Source organism: Acomys russatus, chromosome 14, assembly GCF_903995435.1.
Source record: "Acomys russatus chromosome 14, mAcoRus1.1, whole genome shotgun sequence".
Classification (NCBI taxonomy): Eukaryota; Metazoa; Chordata; class Mammalia; order Rodentia; family Muridae; genus Acomys; species Acomys russatus.
In genome coordinates, this window is record NC_067150.1 from 3,686,981 (window position 1) to 3,702,979 (window position 15,999).

Consider the following 15,999-nt stretch of genomic DNA (forward strand, 5'->3'; position numbering starts at 1 on the left):
ATGGTTTTTTTTTTTTCTTTCAGTTTATATGGTAGTTTACCTTGATGGATTTTTGTATATTGAACCATCTCTGCATTCCTGAGATGAAGCCTACTTGATCATGCTGGATGATATATTTTTATGTGTTTTGGATTCAGTTTGCGATTATTTTTGCATCAGTGCTCATAAAGGAGATTGGTATGAAATTCTCTGTCTTTGTGTGCTTTAGGTGTCAGGATGACTATGGCCTCATAGAATGAGTTTGAGAATGTTCTTTCTGTTTCTGTTTTGTGGAATAGTTTAGCGAGTATTGGTATTAGCTCTTCTTTGAAAGTTTCATAGAATTCTGTACTGAAACTATCTGGCCCTGAGTTTTTTGTTTGTTTGTTTGTTTTTATTTTTGTTTTGTTTTGTTTTTACTTTTTATTTTTGTTTTTGTTTTTGGCTTTATTTTTATGGGAGAATGAATGCTTCCATTTCCTTAGGGGTTTTACATTTTCAGTGTGTTTTTGTTTTTGTTTTGTTGCTGTTGTTGTTGTTACTGGTTGTTGTTGTTTTGTTTTGATTTTTGGTTTTTGTTTGGTTTGGTTTTTTAACTTATATTGATTCAACTTTGGTAAGTGGAATCTAGAAAATTGTTCATTTTATTCAGATTTTCCAATTTTGTGTAGTATAGGCTTTTGAAGTAAGACCTGTTGATTCTTTTGACTTCCTCATTGTCTATTGTTATGCCCCCTTTTTCATTTCTGATTTAATTGAATTGGATAGAGTCTCTCTGCCTTTCAGTTTGTTTAGCTAAGGGTTTGCCTATCATATTGATTTTCTCAAAGAACAGCTCTTGGTTTTTTGTTTGTTTTGTTTTGTTTTTATTACTTGTATTGTTCTCTTTGTTTCTAATTTATTTATTTCAGCCATAGGTTTGATTATTTCCAGCCATCTAATCCTCCTGGGAGTGTCTATCTCTTTTTTTCACCTAGAGCTTTCAGGTGAGATATCAAGTCACTAGTATAAGATCTCTCCAGTTTTTTTATGAAGGTACTCAGTGCTATGAACTGTCTTCCTCTTAGCACTGCTTTCACTGTGTCCCATAAGCTTAGGCATGTCATACTTTCATTGTCATTGACTTTTACAAGTTTATCTCTTCCTTGACCCATGCCTTGGGGAGGCATGAGGACTTTGGTGTCTGGAAGCTGAAGTCTTGGGTCCCTGGAACTTGGGAGTCATGTTTAGGTAGGCAGAAGGCACTGGGTGACCAGAGCCTGAGACTTGGGATCCATCCATGGGGGTCTGTGTGTTCTTAGCTCCCCCATGCCTCCTGTCATGAGAGAAACTCAAACACTGGAGTTTTGGAGTTTTGGAATCCACAGCCTAGTCACTCACATGGTCTGTAGTCACTGATCTCCTGCTAGTCAGGCACCTCCATCTTGGGGTCTCTCCAGGCCAATCTACTTCATTATCTTCATTAGTCTTTGAGAACTCTCTCTTTAATAGCTTCCTGTCAAGATGGTTTCTTTGGGGGTGGGGGGGGTTGTCATAGATGCCTTCTATGTCTCTCATTCTTGGTGATGAGTCTGTAGTCATTGATACCACTGTAAAAAAGCTTCCTTGCCCAGAGCAGCTTGGGGCAGCATAGATCATAGACTTCTACTTGGCTTCTGGTGGCAGCCAAGACCATGAACATCAACACAGAAGTCTTTCGAGGAGACTTAATCCAGAAAATGAACCACTCTTAAGCTCAGACATTTTGTTGTTTTTCAGAGTCAGGGAAATTGTGTGGTTGGGCAGTGTCAGGGAGCAGGACCTACCTGAGCTCCAGGTTCCCGTACACCATTCTGCCCTTAGCACTGGCTTCCCTGCTGGTATCCCACTTAGACAATTGTGTTTGCAGCCCAAGGGAGGCACCAAGGCCCTGAGTTGTCCTTTTATCAGGGTGAGCAGCAATAGCAGCAGCTGTGGATCAAGCAGTGGTACTGGCCTATCAGGTGGTGACAGGGTGAAGTGGGCGGGTAGTAGCTGGAGCCTCCCGGGGGGCCAAGAAGCAGCCCTACTAGTCAGGGACATGATCCATTGTCCACTGCAGCCTCACTCCCACATCTGCTTCTCTCCACTGCAAACATTCCACCATCTTTTTTTCCAATTCCATGAAACTACTTTTAAAAATCTTACCATAAGTCCTGTGTTGCTTTTCTGTTGTTCCAGAGATACTGTTTGCTCTGCAGGCTCATCCTCTGCCACTGCATCTCCCCAGAAAGACTCCTTGGGTCTCTCAGACCCCTCAGAGTATCCCTGGTGACCTGAAGGTTCTGCTGGCTGCCAGCATTTTGAATTCTTTCTCCACCTTATTGCTTGAGATGAAGGACTGTCAATGAACCTGGAGTTCCCTGACTTAGCTAGCCTGGCTGGTCAGCAGGCCACAGGGCTCCTCCTGTCTCTGAATCCCCATGCTGTGATTACAGGCACATATGGCAGTTCTTCAAATTTACATGGTGGCTGGGGGACTGGATTTATATCCTAAGACTTGTGTGATACGTACTTTTCCGCAAAGCCAACTGTCTCACCAGTTTCCAACTTGCATTCTTTTTCCTAACTAACCCACTTCTAAGAAAAGAGATACACTGAAGATTCAGTTGAATCATTTCACATTTTTTTTGAGAGCTTTATTGTGTAGCCCAGGACAGCCTTGAATCTGGAAACTTACTCTTAACTTCTAGATGCTGTGATTATAAATGTGCACCACTGCCTGACCATAATGATGATTTTGAAATATTCTTGTTTTTTCTCTGTTTTTACTTTCTTGGGTTCCAAATGCCTGAATCCTTTCTGAAATGGTGCACAAGAATTGGGAAGGAGTCAGGGAGTACATTTAGACATGTAATAATCAGATCTGATACATGACTGGAGAGTAACATTTGGGCTGACAGTTGGTTTTCTATCTGATAAAAATATAGCCTGACAACCACATCTATGTGCAAAGAGTATCAGTGTAGGTAAAGATAGTTATTCTCATAAACTTGCTTATTTTTTCCTGCTTGGGTTTATCTATCTGTCTGTTTGTCTATCTATCTATCTATCTACCTATCTACCTATTTATTTTGTCCTTCCACCCCCCCCCCCAAACAACTATTGGAATACGTTTAGTTTCCAGTAAGAAAATTTCAGTTTTAACATCTGTATGAACTTTAGAAATACCTGCGTGTTTGGAGCCTAATTGGTACACTTCTGTTCTTTTAAAGATGAAATGTTAAAAAAAAAACAAAAAACAAACAAACAAAAAAAACCCAAGTTCATACAGCAGAGAAGTTAGAAAACCATCACTGTTAAATAAAAGTAAACATAATCCCTGCCTGGTGATCCTTAGGATCCTTTTCAGTAGCAGGAGCTTTTATCCACAGTTGTTTTCTTCAAAGTGGAACTATGGCCCAGGGATGCTACCTGCCTTTGCTCAGGCATTGTGGGAGTTTTTGTCATACGTCCTTGTCCTTCAACTAGTCATCTTCATATTTTTTTACAAATAAGCTCCTTCCTTTGAAGTTAGGCTGATTTAGGGGAGCAGTCTCAAATTATTTTGAAACAAATCTGATTGAATTGTGTAAACATAGTAATGAGTCAAAAATGCATAAACTCCAATATATGAAAGTGCAAGAACACATACATGTACTTCCTGCTGTCGCTGTGTGTGTCACAAGTGAGGTGAGTACAACAGACTTCACTGCGATCCTTCCAACTCAGCCCCCCACCCCCCACCCCCGCCAGCACTGGGATTAATAGTGTGCAACACCATACCATTGAGTTTCTTCTTTTAAATACATGTGTTACAACATGCTGATGCAGTCTGGCAGTCCTCGTGCTGCCCTGTCCCGAGGGACTCATGTATCCATGCCTTCTCACAATGAGCGGCAAATGATTAAGTTACACATGCTTTTACTTTATCAAAATGGAAATGAGGGTGCAGCAGTAAAGTGGAGGTGGCTGCTTCTGTGAGTGCAGTGACTCTGTCCTTTCCTGCTTTAGTCTCCACATCTCTTTTGGGAATTAGAGGACAAAGTCTTGAAATCAAATCCAAGCAATTCTTAACCCTTAACGTAGGATCAAACTTCAATTTTTGCCCATAACTTCTCTCTCTCTCTCTCTCTCTCTCTCTCTCTCTCTCTCTCTCTCTCTCTCTCTCTCTCTCTCTCTCTCTCTCTCTCTCTCTCTCTCTCTCTCTGTCTCTGTGTGTGTGTGTGTGTAAGCATCCTCAATGAATGCGTTTTGAATCTTCATCCATCCTTCAAAGCTCAGCTTTAACCTTGCCTCTCCCACCCCATTCCTTTGTATAGGAAAAAACAGTCTTTTTACAACTCGGGTATTTACATGGGACTTTGTAGCTTCTTGTACTAGCTATACCAGCACACTGTAGAATGGCTTTGACTAGTCTCTTGCTCAGACTCTTCATTCCACAGTTATTTTGCCACCTATTTGTATGACAAGAAATCAGTATATGACAGTGAATATATTAATGAAGATCAGGGTGTATTTCACGAGTCCATTACCTTTACTCTTAGCATGGTATATACGGTAATTATATAGAAATGTGTACTTAATGCACAACATGATGCACCAAAGTGCACCAGAAGCAATATACTGCCTCCTGAAACCCAATTTGTTCTTCAATATCTCTTCCGCAATGGTGCAAACAATCCCTTCAAACTCTCCCACTGCAGTGTACAGCAGAGTGAGCCAGGTCACTGTGGGGCAGCCAGGCTTCTCCTGCTGGCCATAGACCTCAGTATTGGTTGGCAGTTAAGTGGAGAAAAGGTAGCCCACTGGCTCTTGATGCTGTAACCCCAGGGCTCACTGCAGAGAAGATATGTGGCCTAGGCCCTTCTACTGGTCTGAGAGAACCGTTTCTGGATGCTGTGGTGGTTTGGATGAGAATGGTCCCCAAAGGCTCATTTTTGAATACTTTGTTTCCATTGGTAGAACTCTTTGGGAAGTATAGCCTTGTTGGAGGAGGTTATGTCACCAGAATGGGGTTTGAAGTTTCAAAAAAACTCATGCCATTCTAAATGTACCCTCTGCTTTCTGCTTAGTGGGCTCCCAGCTGTTCCTGCCCCAGTGGTTTTGCTCTGCCACTACATAAACTCAATTAAATGCTTTCTGATGAATTGCCTTGGTTGTGGTGTTCATCAGAGCAATAGAACTGAAAACTAGTGCTGAAGCTATACATACAAAGGTCGTGGCTTGCTGTTGCCCCAGAAGGGTCCTCCAGCTTACCCTGCAGTCTGACAACACAGTGTCTGTACCTTCTGTAGGGAGGCCTTATCGCAAGTTTGCTTGTAGCTGTAATCCCCTCAGCTGCCATACAGCAACTGAGTTACACTGCTACCATGACTCAGATAGGCTCTCCTTTGGCCTGTGCTTCCTTCTGAGCTGCAGTGGGACCCTATTCCTTCACTTCCAGTACACCAGCAACAGACACACCTTCCAGTTCACCCTGCCCAGCAGTGGCAGTTAGGTAAATTCCTCTTTGCTCAATGTAAACATCCTTGCATCTGAGGAAGTGACCTATTGCTGAGAGTCCAGTACCTTTCTGATACTCTTGGAGGCGGAGGTACCCCCAGCCACGGTCTTTAAGACCACAGCTGGCCCTTCTCACCTGATCTCATCACCCAACCTTTGGATCTCCAATCCTGCAGTTTCCTTGGGCCTTCACTGGGCTACTGAGCCCTTTCCTGTTTTTCCCCCTCCACCTGCTCTAACCATCCTGTCTCTCTTGGCTCAGCTCCGTCCTGGAAATCTCACAGCTTCCCTCTGGCAGAGTTCACTTTGCCACCCTTCCTCTCTTTTTCCACATCCTCAGATTTCACTCAAGCCTCACCCTGTTACTATAAACAGCCTGGCTTCAGTATGGTTTAATAACCAAAACTGACATGCTTGATTTTCAATGATGACAACTCCTACTGCACAAATGATCTGAAAACCTTTTATATAGAAACTTGCTCTCTTCTATTTCTTATCTATACCTGTCAGGGGTAGCTCTTACATATGGTCCAAGAGACCGCTACACCTTTAACATAATAAGGTTGGAAAGACTGTCAAAAGCTGTCAAAAACCAGTTCCGTTCCCTACCACCTCCTTATCCAGCTCTCCTTCACTAGGGCTTTACTGCCTATGCATTTTCTCTATAACCAAAAGATTACTGTAAAAGTGGCCAAAAGAGGTTACTCATATTGGTCCTACAAATACGATGGGACAAATCTTGACCATCCTAATCACCTATCAGCTAAAGAACAACACTCTGCCTGGCCGCTTTGGAGAGTGCTGGTTGAGTGTCCCTCCCCAACCCCCTACCCTCACCCCTGTCACTCATGACCCCCATTGGTAGCCTCCCCTATTGGACTGCTAGACTCTTTTATCTCACTTCTTATTAGCTGCTCTCAGCCAAATACCACCCCTTATCTCTCCCACATCTCTCTCTGTGGTATCATGGATTGCTTTCACTCCTCAGAAATGGGTTTTGTGGGCACCCTGGATCCCACAGACTGCAGCAATACCTTAATCTTTAGTATTAGCACACAGCCTGTATGTCCAAACATTCACAACTCCTCGATTGTCTGTGGGTGGCACTTGGGTTTATCGCTGCCTACCTTGTGGGTGGTCTGGGACTTGTGGTCTGGTATTCCTTTTGCTAAAACTAGGGTTGGTTCCCAGTGAAGAAGCCTTGCGAATTCCCATCCCAGGGCTTATAGTGGCACAGCATGACAAATGAACAGTCTAGATCCAACCCTTTCTACAGTCCAGGGTATAACTGCTGATGTCACCACCGGAGGGGTAGGACTGACTAATTTCCTAGATATTTACCTCAGTTTTCATCTATGTTCATCCAGGATCTCCGACATGTGGCTCAGCCATCTTTGCCCTCCAGGGCCAAACGGACTCACAGGCTACCATAGTGCTACCAAATCAGCAAGGATTACATTTACTAGCAGCGGAGAGAGCTGGTCTTTGTCTCTTCCTCAAGGAGGACTGTTTCTTCTACTCAGGTGTGGAAGAAGATCCAACACCTCCAGATGGATCTCCAGAAATGTAAGAAACAGCTCGATGCTTCTGGCCACTGACTCACTGACAGTCCAGTACAGAATTGGGCAGCGACTCACTGACAGTCCAGTACAGAACTGGGCAGCGACTGACTGTCCAGTACTGAACTGGGCAGTGACTCACTGACAGGCCAGTACTGAACTGGGCAGTGACTCACTGACAGGCCAGTATGGAACTGGACAGCGACTCACTGACTGTCCAGTACGGAACTGGGCAGCGACTCACTGACAGTCCAGTACGGACCTGGGCAGCGACTCACTGACTGTCCAGTACGGACCTGGGCAGCGACTCACTGACTGTCCAGTACGGACCTGGGCAGCGACTCACTGACTGTCCAGTACGGACCTGGGCAGCGACTCACTGACTGTCCAGTACGGACCTGGGCAGCGACTCATTGACTGTCCAGTACGGACCTGGGCAGCGACTCACTGACTGTCCAGTACGGACCTGGGCAGCGACTCACTGACTGTCCAGTACGGACCTGGGCAGCGCCTCACTGACTGTCCAGTACGGACCTGGGCAGCGCCTCACTGACTGTCCAGTACGGACCTGGGCAGCGACTCACTGACTGTCCAGTACGGAACTGGGCAGCGACTCACTGACTGTCCAGTATGGAACTGGGCAGTACCGTTAAGCCCATTCTCTTTATTTAATCCTACTAGTCTCATTCTGCCTTATAAACTTTTTGTCTAGATTTCTTCAACAACAGAACCAAAAGATTTCTTTTTTTTTAACACATTTTTATTGAAAGATAAAATAATTCATATTACATCTCATTTTCTATCCCATCCCATACATCCTCCCATTCCTCCCTCCCTCCCACTTTCACCCCATTCCCCCTTCCCTATGACTGTGACCAAGGGGGACCTCCTCCACCTGAATATGGTGCTAGGGTATCAAGTCCCTTATGGGTAGTCCGCTATCCTTCCTCCGAGTGCCATTGGGCCTCCCCATCAAAGGGACATGGCCAAATATGGGGCACCAGAGATCCTGTGAAAGTCAGTCCTCGATCTCCACTTAACTGTGGAGAATGTTCTGTCCCTTGGTTAGATCTGGGTAGGGGTTTGATGATGGTTGCACGTTTTGTCCTTGGTTGGTGCCTTTGATCAAGCAGAACCCCTGGGCTCAGATCCACCCATCATAATGTTCCTCTTGTAGGTTTCTAGGACCCTCTGGATCCACCTACTTCCCTATCCCCTATATTTATCTCACCTAGAGTCTCAATAGGATGTTCTCACCTCTACCCCACTTTCCTGGTAGGTGCATATTTTCATGGAACCTGCCCCTTGGGCTAGTGTCCAGTTATAAGTGAGTATATACCATTTGAGTCTTTCTGCTTCTGGGTTAGCTCACTCATTATGATCATTTCTAGTTCAATCCATTTGTCCACAAATTTCGGGAATTCCTTATTTTTAATAGCTGAGTAGTATTCCATAGTGTATATGTACCACAGTTTCTCTATCCATTCTTCTACTGATGGACACTTAGGCTGTTTCCATGTTCTGGCTATTATGAATAAGGCTGCTATGAACATGGTTGAACAAATTTTCTTGTTGTGTGCTGGAGCATCTTCTGGGTATATTCCAAGGAGTGGAATAGCTGGGTCTTGAGGAAGCCCTATTCCCAGTTTTCTAAGGTAGCACCAGATAGATTTCCAAAGTGGCTGTACTAGTTTGCATTCCCACCAGCAATGAAGGAGTGTTCCTCTCTCTCCACATCCTCGCCAGCATGTGTTGTCACATGAATGTTTGATTTTAGCCATTCTGATGGGTGTAAGATGGAATCTCAGAGTTGTTTTGATTTGCATTTCTCTGATGACTAGAGATGTTCAGCATTTCTTTAAGTGTTTCTCAGCCATTTGATATTCCTCTGTTGAGAATTCTCTGTTTAATTCTGAGCCCCATTTCTCAATTGGGTTATTTGGTTTGGTGGCGTTTAATTTCTTGAGCAGAACCAAAAGATTTCTAACCAGACTTTTAATCAGATCCTATTACTGGCTTACTGGATTATAGGATTACTGGCTCCTAGCAATGGACCCAGGCTTGCAAGTCCCAATTATACCCAAAGATCAAAGAACTTCACCCAAAGAATGCCGACACCCCCACTCAACAGGAAGTAGTCTAATGATATGTCTCCCCTTCTAATAACCAGATTGTTTATCAATAATAAAGAAAAAAGGAGGGGATAGAAGCTCCTTGACGCTTGAAAGCGGGCAGGCCCCTCCCCTGAGGACCTTAAACTGCCCAGTTCTACCCACAGAACACTCTAACTGCCCTAAGGACTGGACCGAGCCCCTGCCCTGCCCAGTAGAAAGCTCAAGCTCAGGACTTGAAATCCCACCAATCCTCCCTCCCCCCCCCCACCCCACCTCTGGAAAGCTGCCCCCATTCCCCACCCCTGGCCCTGAGATCCTATATAAGCCCTGTCTTCTGCTCAGTTCTCTGCTGCTTCTCACCACAGGAGAGGCAGCCTCCCTTCTGCATTTTTCCCTCCCAATAAATCTCTTGTGTGAAGTGTGTTGTGTGGTGTGACTTTGTGGTATTTCTTGTCTCCTGACCACCAGGATACTTTTTTCCTTCAGAGCTGTAATGCTTATAAAACCTGCCCTGGTCAAATCATAGTTTGGGCTCTGACTTTTGTCTCCTTCAGAACTAGAACAGATATAAATACAACACAATGAAAACGGGTTATTTCTCAGCTGTTTCCTATTCCCCAGAAATTTCAAAATCACATTCATTTAAGCTTTTTATAGCTATTATGGAATTTCTTTCTTTTTTCTTTTCTTTGGTTTTTCAGGACAAGTTTCTCTGTGTAGGTCTGGCTGCCCTGGAGCTCACTCTGTAGACCTGGCAGGCCTTAAACTCACAAGAGATCTACCTGCCTCTGCCTCCCGAGTGCTGGGATTACAGGAATGTGCCACCTTCACCAGGCTGCCATTACAGAATTTCACTGTTCCTTAGACATGCATGGAAAATCCTAACAGTTACTGTATGGTGCTGCCGTATGTCTTTACAGCTTGTTCTGGTTTCTGGACTGTTGTTTTCTGGTTTTTGAGTATCACTCTGAGATTCTATTCTGACTCACAGTCTCTTTTTCCTTTATTTCAGCCTTTATTTGTCCTCTAGGTCTTCAGCTTCTCTTTGATGATAAATGCCAAGGGTGGGGGATTGGCTCAGTGCTGCAGTGTTCCGTTCCTGACCAAGGGTGGGGGATTGGCTCAGTGCTGCAGTGTTCCGTTCCTGACCAAGGGTGGGGATCTGGCTCAGTGCTGCAGTGTTCCGTTCCTGACCAAGCGGGGGGGGGGTGGGATCTGGCTTAGTGCTGCAGTGTTTCGTTCCTGACCAAGGGTGGGGATCTGGCTCAATGCTGCAGTGTTCCGTTCCTGACCAAGGGTGGGGGATTGGCTCAGTGCTGCAGTGTTCCGTTCCTGACCAAGGGTGGGGATCTGGCTCAGTGCTGCAGTGTTCCGTTCCTGACCAAGGGTGGGGGATTGGCTCAGTGCTGCAGTGTTCCGTTCCTGACCAAGGGTGGGGATCTGGCTCAGTGCTGCAGTGTTCCGTTCCTGACCAAGGGTGGGGATCTGGCTCAGTGCTGCAGTGTTCCGTTCCTGACCAAGGGTGGGGATTTGGCTCAGTGCTGGAGTGTTCTGTTCCTGATAGAGGGGGTGGGGAACGGGGAATGCAAAACAAAACAAAACCCTGGCCGAATTGTCACAAGTGTAGCTACATACACAGTAGGCTAGAGTGGCTGTTATACACCCGCCTGAGAGCAAAGTGCAAGTCTGAACCCTTAACAGTTATTTGTTCCAAGGAGACAGACATCTGCACAGGACTACAGCCTGCTGAAGTGTCACCGGCTGCAGCAGCACTGCACTCTTTGATCTCAGGGAGTCTTGCAGAGCTGAAATACAAGCTCCAAAGCACATATTAAAAAGGTGAGTCTAAGTCATATAGCCAAAATTTATGTATTCATGACCTTATTATCTACATTCTCATGTAAATTTATCCTCTTTACCTTTAAAATTTTAGGTATTATGTTATATAAGATACACAATGAAATGACATCAAGTTTAATTGTACATTGTTCAATGCTTAAAAGCAGAGTGACACATGTATTTAAAACTATAGAAGACTAAAGCAAGTTTATATGCAATTATACAAAATGATAACCAAAATATTAACTTCTTTTTCAAATTTTTATTTATTTTTATTATCTTTTTCTTAAATACAGAACTTTAAATCTTATATATCTGAGCCAACCACTGAAAAAGTAAACTTCCTCATAAAAATATTTACTACCACCAAATGCCCCACTTTAGTATGAAATTATTTAAGGTATATGTGCTGGTATTACACATTTTTAAACATAGATACACAAGGAGATCATCAACTAACTGCAGATATTCAGAGCTAGCATTTCCAGTGCAGGCTGACTAACGCTTTGTGTACTGCTTTGCAGCAAATGCCACACTGTTAAGTCCTGTGCCGCCTCAGATTTACTGACTTTTAAGAAACAGTGCCGCCCCACACTGGATCCACTGGTCCTGGTTGCCCCCACAGGGAACATCAATGTTGGTCACCACACGGTCCCTTTCAGCACTTGTATAAACAGGCAAAGAGATGCATTCATCAGGGGAGTATGGACCAAATGCACCCTGTTCAAAAGAAAACAATGGTCTAAAAATACAGCAACAAATTCAAACCTTTCAATTGTGCTATGTTAGATATTAGACATTTCAAGTAAAGATTAGCACAATAAACTATATCGCACAGCAGTTCACTCATGTCCAGTCATGGCTGCTCTATAAACTTTCCTAAGGACTGAGAAGGTGGCTCACTGGCATGCATGAGGACCTGAGTTCAAGTCCCTAATAGTCACATAGGAGCCAGACACATAGTACAGGCAGCTATAGTCCTTATAGTCCTGGTGCTCCTAGGGCGATGGGAGGCGGAGACAGGAAAATTCCAGGTAGCTCGCTGTCCACCTAACCTGGTGTGTGCAGTGGTGTTCAACAAGTGAAACACATCTCAACGGTGAGAAGAATGCCTGAGGTTGTCTTCTGACTTCTGCAACGTGCCGTTATATTTGTGTTCTCCCTCTCCTTCCCTCCACCACCCTCTCTCTCTCTCTCACACACACACACACACATACACACACACACATACACACACACACACAAACTCCTTTAGCCCCAAGTACTAGAATATTTTGAAAGTTAAACATACAATTTTATCTATATATTTCTATAAAACCTAAAAATACAACATTTCTAAGCAGTAATAAGTCTATGAAGAATTTATGTTTCTCATGTATTACTACCATAGAGTTCAATTTAGGAGGACTAGTTTAAATAAATGGCTCTAATCTCTCTTTATGTTTAACGCAATGCATTTCCCTACTACTCTCCCGGATTATCAGGTAGTGTTGCTGGCTTTTCTATGTTAGCTGTGGACTTGGCATTTTTGCTGTGGTTCAGTGCAATTATCTTCCTGGTGTTCAGTTTGTCCACCTTTACCCACAAGCTGTTCCAATTGGCTGCTAAGTTTGGGGCCCTTGCTAGTGTAACGTCACAGTGTCTCTAGTGTGTCAGTGTGGCAAAGGCTTGCATGCAATGTCTCCCACAGAAGCCAAAGATTGCTGTGATGATCCTTGGTTTCCTTCATGAGAGATGCCATCAAAGATCATTTGGGTTCCAACAATGGCTAGTCACTCTCAGTCTAGAGTTTTCCAGTGACCGAATCTCAGAAACAGGCATCTTTTTCAAAGAGAGATTTTTGAAACAAATTTGCAATGGTGCTCCCAATTCAAATCTAACACTGCATTTTGGACTGAACCTGTGATCCCATCCAATCAGTGAGATTTACTGTTTTATAGTTGGGATAGAATTTAAGCACTAAGACAGAATATTCTAGAAGGTTACAGGAATGGATTAGAAAAGTTTACCCATGGTAAGGATGGCCCATTAATATTAGCACATAAGCAATTATTACCTTTCAAAATAGACATGACCATTTATGGAAATGCACGGTTTCAGAATACGGAGTACTTGTCTAGAAGATAAGTGCTTTCTTCCCCTAGGTCAAAAGGCATGTGACCCTTGCATATGTCAGAGGAAGTTGGAGCCTTATTCGTGTACACACCTTATTTTTTGAACTGCTATTTCTACCAACTTTGAAATCATCTAGAAGAAGTCACTCTTTTAGCACCTATTGCTAGGAGTAGACGATGCTATGATAAAGATAAATAAGATAGTTTTCTTTCGTGAAAATGTTTTAAAATCTTGTTCTTAACTCTTAAGTGGGCATCAAAAGAACTTTTTATCTTTTCCCATATGAGGATTCTCTGAGATCCTCAGGTCTTTGATCTAAGTCACTTCAGTCTCTTTGACATTCCTGAATTTTAACCTACTGCACATACAACGAAACCTGCACTTTATGTAGGTCATTTCCCAAAACAAATGCAGGCCACGTGCCCTGAGCCTTCCTAGTCATCTCCAATTTGTGTGACTTATCAGCTACTCAGCCTTCCATGTAACGGTGCTTTGTGTGCTCAGGTGCACCTGTCACAAAGGCTGTGTCCATATCCAGGAAGAAAGGCCTTCAATTCAGTTTAGGAAATACATATATATCAAATGTCTAGAACATTACAATTACGTCTTCTGGGATGTCATCATAACAAAGGTTGTGAGAGGATGGATTGCTTCAAAAATGTAGGGACTGGAATAAGGAGAATGTCGGACTCCTATCACCGACTCAGTTCTCTTCTCCAATTCTGCTTAAAGGGTAAAGCATTAGGACCCAGGACTCAGAGCCTCAGGTGTTTCGTGCAAGCTTTCTTCTGCTGTTACCTCTGCAGTCCTTACAAAGAGCAGACAGACATCACACATCCGACGGACTGAGGTGCTGTGAAGCTGACTGCTGGGGCAGTCCCTGCTGTTTGTGGAAAGCTAAGGCTTCCAGTGCTGTTGCTGTCAGAGACAACAGGACCAGGGCAGCCCATGGTGCTGTGCATTCACTCATCCTTCTCCCCAGGTGGACAGTATTCTAAAGCAAAGCACCACTGCGGCTCCTTGACATTGTGCTCAGCACTTCTCAGGCTGCTGCCTTTTGTGAAAACTGAACTGATTTGCTATCAGGCCTCAATCAGAGCTGGTGATGTGGCCAACATCAGAAGGAGCACGGTCCCTGGGGAGTGCTGTGTATCCTGACTACATTCTGATGATCTACTTCCCCCTCTAACACGTTTATTTTACTAGGCCAAGGAATCAGATTACCTAGGGTAGGATGTTTGTATACAATTAAAATTTCATTAAATACATGAACAAATATACTGTTCAATTAACATAACGAGATACATGAAGACTAAATAGTTCATGATAGTACATAGAATGTATTACGCAAACAAAAGTCAGTAACAGTTATAGTAAACAGAAACTACTCTGTTGGCCAAGCTTGGTTCTGAAGTTAAAGTCTGAAATGCAGTGCCATCCTTCATGCACACTGTCTCACGTGGATACGCGCACTGCCAGGTTCCCTACTTCTCCAACGTGCCTGTTAGTGTGATGTAACTTTGGTGCTTTATGCAGGGTGAGTTGACAGCACACAAGTCATAGCAGCAGTGAGCAATATGCTAATGACAGGATATCTTCAAAAGGACACTTGTATTTCCACTACATTTCTCTTTCCTTATTCTTTTACTCTGAGAGAGATAATGGGACTTGGGATTTTTCAGGAGCCCTTTGACGGCTTCTGGGCAGAAATAAAGTAACTTCACACTGAAAAGGTGTGGTCCTGGTCACTGCTGGTGGCAGGGACTAAAGAACCAAGACAGGGAGACTAGTCAAGAGTCTTTCAAAAACCTACTAGCATATGTTTGTCTGTATTTTAATACATCTTCTATTTCACAGTAACAACTGTAAGCATGGTCTTTGTCCTTTGCACATTTTAGTACTATTCTATGCACATTTATAATGCCCCAGCACCTGTGTAACAATTTGTGCACATCATTTCCTGTTCCTACAACATCGACGCAAATTTAGCGTCTTGAAAGAACTGCTGTACTGTCTTACAGTGCTGGTGGTCAGAGTTCTGACACAGGTGCTGGCAGGCCCTGCTCCTTCTGGAGGCTCCCTGAGAGGATGGCTGTCTTGCTCCCCTGGCTTCCAGAGGCCTCTCTCTTTTCAAGCTTTCCTCTCTGCCCTCTCAACTTTTGCAGCTGTCTTCAGGGTTCTCCTGTTTCTGTGTTTTTACAGACCCCATGGGGGTGCTGGGCCTGCCTGGCTAATCTAGGATGTAGCTCCCATGTAGAGAGCTTTGACATAATCCATCTGCAGGGTGTTCTGTATAAGATAATGAAACATTCACAGGTGCATTCTGGGGATTGGGATGTGTATATCTTTGGGAAGAATATTCAATAACAAATCAGAGAGGGAAAAACATAAGACAAAAAGGAAAATAACATCACCCCAACTAAAAAATTAAAACCCAACAAAATTACTAGGTTGGTTGTTTTAATTCCATTATAAAGAAGTTGAATTTAAACTTGCCAAATATTAATTTTAATGGTTTTATAATATGTATATTATATAACTACATTTATATCATATAATATTCAATGTATTTATAATAAAGTGTATATGGAATCAAACCAAAATCTTTTCATCAGTATATGCATGGTCCAGATAACTTATATAACCTCTTTCCTGGGTGTTTGTGGATCACAACAGCAGATAATGCTGGCTTTCCTATTTTAGACAGGGTGTAAGGAAGCTGGACCTTTAAGAGGTACATCTATGTGTCATAACTCAGGATAAACCAGGGAAAGAACTTGCCACCAAGTCCATAGAAACCCTGTTCTGGCTGGGTGTGGTGCATGGTGATGGCGATGGAGCTCTGAGAATTTGAGGCCAGACTGGTTTACAGAGCAAGGTCCAGGACAGAC

At 43.6% G+C, this 15,999-nt stretch overlaps 1 protein-coding gene across 1 annotated transcript in view; it reads right to left on the reverse strand.

The window, feature by feature from the left end:
- Positions 1–11,259: 11,259 nt before the first annotated feature.
- Positions 11,260–15,999, reverse strand: part of Dync2h1 (dynein cytoplasmic 2 heavy chain 1) — a 192,232-nt gene continuing 187,492 nt past the window's right edge. Inside the window, exon 89 of the mRNA XM_051155884.1 lies at positions 11,260–11,713. Within this exon, the coding sequence (XP_051011841.1) occupies positions 11,555–11,713 (159 nt within the window). The 3' untranslated portion in view covers positions 11,260–11,554. The remainder of the gene's footprint in view (positions 11,714–15,999) is intronic.